This window comes from Tyto alba, unplaced genomic scaffold (assembly GCF_018691265.1).
Source record: "Tyto alba isolate M040663 unplaced genomic scaffold, T.alba_DEE_v4.0 Super-Scaffold_20, whole genome shotgun sequence".
In the NCBI taxonomy this organism is placed as follows: domain Eukaryota; kingdom Metazoa; phylum Chordata; class Aves; order Strigiformes; family Tytonidae; genus Tyto; species Tyto alba.
In genome coordinates, this window is record NW_024881283.1 from 7,974,985 (window position 1) to 7,979,348 (window position 4,364).

At 54.3% G+C, this 4,364-nt stretch overlaps 1 protein-coding gene across 1 annotated transcript; it reads left to right on the forward strand.

Annotated features, from left to right (window-relative positions):
* Positions 1–214: 214 nt before the first annotated feature.
* Positions 215–3,982, forward strand: LOC104358475 (kelch-like protein 31). The gene is made up of 2 exons (XM_033003221.2): positions 215–1,434; positions 2,749–3,982. Exons 1-2 carry the CDS (start codon positions 245–247, stop codon positions 3,479–3,481), a joined length of 1,923 nt encoding a protein of 640 aa, XP_032859112.2. The 5' UTR covers positions 215–244; the 3' UTR covers positions 3,482–3,982.
* Positions 3,983–4,364: the final 382 nt, after the last annotated feature.

A 4,364-nucleotide genomic window follows, 5' to 3' on the forward strand; every position in this document is an offset into this window, starting at 1 on the left:
CTGGTACTGGTTGAGAGTTGAGGATCCCCTCTTGCAGTCACGGCCCTCAATGCCTTTAACGCAGCTCACAGGGGTACAGGGCTTAGGAGGCAGTTTCCATTCTTCCCTTGCCCTGACCTAAAGAGCGTATTAGTCAGTGGGAGTTTTTCCTTTGCTTAACTGAATGTCTTAAAGAGCAGAAGGACACCTGTACAACACTCCTCACTTTGCCTTTCTTACCACGTCCTGTTCCGATTCTGCCAAGATGGCACCCAAAAGGAAAACCCCCAAGAAGCCCAAGGTGGATAAAGAGGATGCATCCATCACCTCAGTGATGGTGGAAGATGCTCTGCTAGATGTTGAACACCTCAATCACTTGAATGGTTTGTATGACAGCAGCTCCAACGGCTTCCACTGCACGGCCACAGAAGTTGAAGCGCCAGACCACGGAGCCAGCCTTCTGGAGGGGGTGAACCAGATGCGCCAGAAGCGGTTCCTCTGCGATCTCACCATTGCCACCAAAACAAAGTCCTTCGAGGTGCATAAACTCATCCTGGCTTCCTGCAGTGAGTACTTCTACCGCCTGCTGCAGAGAGACCCTCATCTGCAACGGGTGGAGCTCCATGACATCTCCCCACTGGGCCTGACCACCATCATCACCTATGCCTACACGGGGAAGCTGAGCCTCTCGCTGTACACCATCGGCAGCACCATCGCCGCAGCCACCCAGCTGCAGGTGCCGGCACTGCTGAATATTTGCAGCAACTTCCTTGTTCGGGAGATGGCTGTGGAGAACTGCGTCTACATCACCAACATCTCGGCCACCTATGGCCTCAACCAGGTGAAAGACGCCACATGGAAATTCATCCGGGAAAACTTCCTGGAGTTCTCCAAGACTGACCAGTTCATGAAACTCCCCTTCGATCAGATCAAAGAGCTGCTGATGGATGATGGTCTGCAGATACCCAGCGAGGTTGCAGCCTTCCAGATCGCTGTCAAGTGGCTGGAGTTTGACCCAAAACGGGTCCGATATGCTGCTGACCTCCTGAGCAACATTCGATTTGGCACAATCTCAGCTCCAGACTTGGTCAACCACGTGCAACCTGTGCCACGCATGATGCAAGATCCGCAGTGCCACAAGCTCCTTGTGGATGCTATGAATTACCACCTGCTCCCCCACCAGCAAAACAGCCTTCAGTCTCGGAGAACCAGGATACGGGGAGGCCAGAGGGTGCTTGTCACAGTTGGGGGTCGTCCAGCTTTGACTGAGAAGGCTCTTAGTAGGGAGATCAGCTACAGAGATGCAGAGGGAAACTGGAACAAGCTGACAGAGATGCCAGCAAAAAGTTTTAACCAGTGCGTGGTGGTGATGGATGGATTCATCTACGTCGCGGGTGGTGAAGACCAAAACGATGCCAGGAACCAGGCCAAGCATGCTGTCAGCAGCCTGAGCAGGTAAGATGGGCTCCACCTGGCCACAAAGACCCTGTGGAGGGATTCAGAGCTGTGTCATGTCTGTCTGTGCCCCAGCATCCCTCATGGGGTGAGGGACAAGCGTGTCAGAAAGGTTCCTCTTTGCTGGCAGTAACCAGGAGGTGGGTCTGGCCTCTGGGATAATGCTGCCAGGGAGGGACAAACACAGTGAGGCCCCGCACAGGGTGCTGGACTGTGAGACACAAGACTTGGAAACCACTTCCAGGAGTTTGGTCTGTGTGAGAAATGGGAGCCCTCATTATTTAGAAGTAACCCATTTTGTTACTCTGGGGAACGACGCTTGTCAACCACTGGCTGTTTCTCCAGCCAGTGCCAGCTTCGACCCAGTCTCTGGTTTGCCTGGATTCCTTTTAAGGTAGATTTACTGTCTGTAGGATTCCTGTTGCCCTTCAGGCTTTCTTCTCTCCACCTCCATTTCTCTCTCCATCATTTAAATGACAAGGTTTGCTTCCTAAATCCCCATAATCCTGTCACTGGATCACCAAGGGATTACTATTCAAAGAAATGAGGAGTAACCATGGCAACCTGACATGCAGTATTTTGTTTGCAACCTAAAGCTGAACTTCCCAGTGGTTCTGCCTACGGCTTGGCTCAGCCACTTGAGGCTCCACACCCAACGTAGTCGGCACTGCTCGAGGCCAGCCCTTCATGGCCCCTGATCACCACCCCTCTGTTAGGAGTTGTCATTGGGCTCTTTCTCCTGCAACAAGTGAGGTTTCAGGACCCACTGGCAGGTCTTTCTGTTTCTAGCCAGTAGCTTACCCACCTTTCCCAGCCCGGCCTTAGTCCCCGTGGCATCGCTCTGGGGACACAGCAGTTCCAGTTCCTTCTGCCATCTCGTGGGCACACAAGGAGCCGGCTTGTTGTCATGTGCCTGGCTTTGGCCTGGCAGAATGGGCAGGGAAGTCCTGTCCCGAGGTCCTCTTCTACCTGCCAAGACCCAACAGGGGGGACAGTGACGGTGCCTGGGGACACCTCAGGATCGGCAGCACCTGCCGTTTCCAAGCCAGGCTTGAGCTTGTGGTGGCAGGAGCAATGCTGGGCTGTCCCAAAGGTTAGAGCAGCAACAACCCCAGCAGTCACAGGTAGGATCCAGTCCCATGCAGTGCCATTGTCTCCATCTGTGCTGCCTGTCCAGATGCTTTTTTACCGCTGGAGAGGACAGAGAGGCTCTTCCAGAGCACAAGTTGTCTCCTCCAAAGGCAGATGTCTGGCAGGCCCCCCCACAGCTCTGATGCTAATCCTGGACAGACAGATCTGCCCTTCGTCCCCCAGGTACGACCCACGCTTCAACACTTGGCTGCACCTGGCCAGCATGCAGCACAGGAGGACCCACTTCAGCCTGAGCGCCTGCGATGGGCTCCTCTACGCTGTCGGAGGGCGCAACGCCGAGGGCACTTTGGCATCTGTCGAGTGCTACGTCCCCACTGCCAACAGCTGGCAGAGCAAGGCAAGCCTGGAGACACCCTGCTGCTGCCACGCCACCACTGTCATTGACGGCAAGCTTCTGGTTACCGGCGGCTACATCACCCATGCCTATTCCCGCACCGTGTGCTGCTACGAGCCCAGCACCGACGCGTGGAAGGAGCAGGCAAGGCTCAGCACCCCGCGGGGATGGCACTGCGCAGCCACCGTGGCCGGCCGAGCGTATGTGGTGGGTGGCAGCCAGCTGGGTCCCCAGGGCGAGCGGGTGGACGTGATGCCTGTGGAGTGCTACAGCCCACTCACGGGGCAGTGGAGTTACGTGGCGCCTCTGCCCACCGGGGTCAGCACGGCCGGGGTGGCTCTGCTTGAGGGGCGTTTGTGCCTGGTGGGTGGCTGGAACGAGAGCGGGAAGAGGTATCAGAAATGTGTGCAGTGCTACAACCCTGACCTCAACGAGTGGGCTGAGGATGAGGACCTCCCCGAGGCCACCGTGGGTGTCTCGTGCTGCACCATCACCCTCCCACGCCCCCTGAGCTCTGGGTCCCGGGCCAGCTCCGTGGCATCTGCAGCAGCCAGCACATAAAGAGGCCTGTGTGCCACGTGGCTTATGCCAGCAGCCAGGGAAGGAGACAGAGCTAGGTGTGGGGTAGCTGGACGGGGAGGCATGCTGATGTTTGGAGTTACTGCAAAGTCTCAGACACTCTTGCTCTGTCATGGCAAGTTTTGAGGTCTAGGAAAGTGTATTCTGAGCTGCCTGCATCTCCATGCCGCAGCATAAGCAGGGATTGCTCAAGTGAGGCAGCGATGGAAGCAAGCAGGACAGAAGAGCTTTTCTCCTCAGCCTGCAGCACTGTATCACAGCACGGACTGGAAAAATGGGAAAAAAACCTAGAATAACGCAGAGGAAATTCTACTGTAGGCATAGTATTGCGAGACACTTTCAAGACAACAGTAGTAATGGTATTAAGTACAAGAAAGTGACAGGTCTAGAATAGATCCTGTTGCTCACATAGCATTTACTCAAGGGAAAGATATTTAATATTTACTCTTTGAAGCTAAACACCTTCAGACCAGGAATAAAGTGAATCTTGATAGCAAGGAAGAGAAAACTCACCAAGATCTCCTGCTCTTCCAAGTGCTGTGCTCTAGCTCGAGCAGAGGGAATCGGGGATGCTATGAGACTCCAGGAGATTTGAGAGGCAAATGGTGCGCTGAAAATAAGTTATCAGCTGGAAAAGAATCCCTTCATATCTGAACCAGGAGCCCTCACAGATATATTGCCAGCCAGGTTCTGTTATTTGTACCATCAAGCTGACAGATTGGTTTTGAACTCAATCAGCACTTCCCCATTACTGTAAAAAGCAGAGTATGACCTGTAAAACAAGTGATTAGGAAACTTGAGATTCCTGGGGCAGGCACTTGCTCAGTGCCAGGGGTCCCTTCCTGTCACTGCATCTGAAACAGTT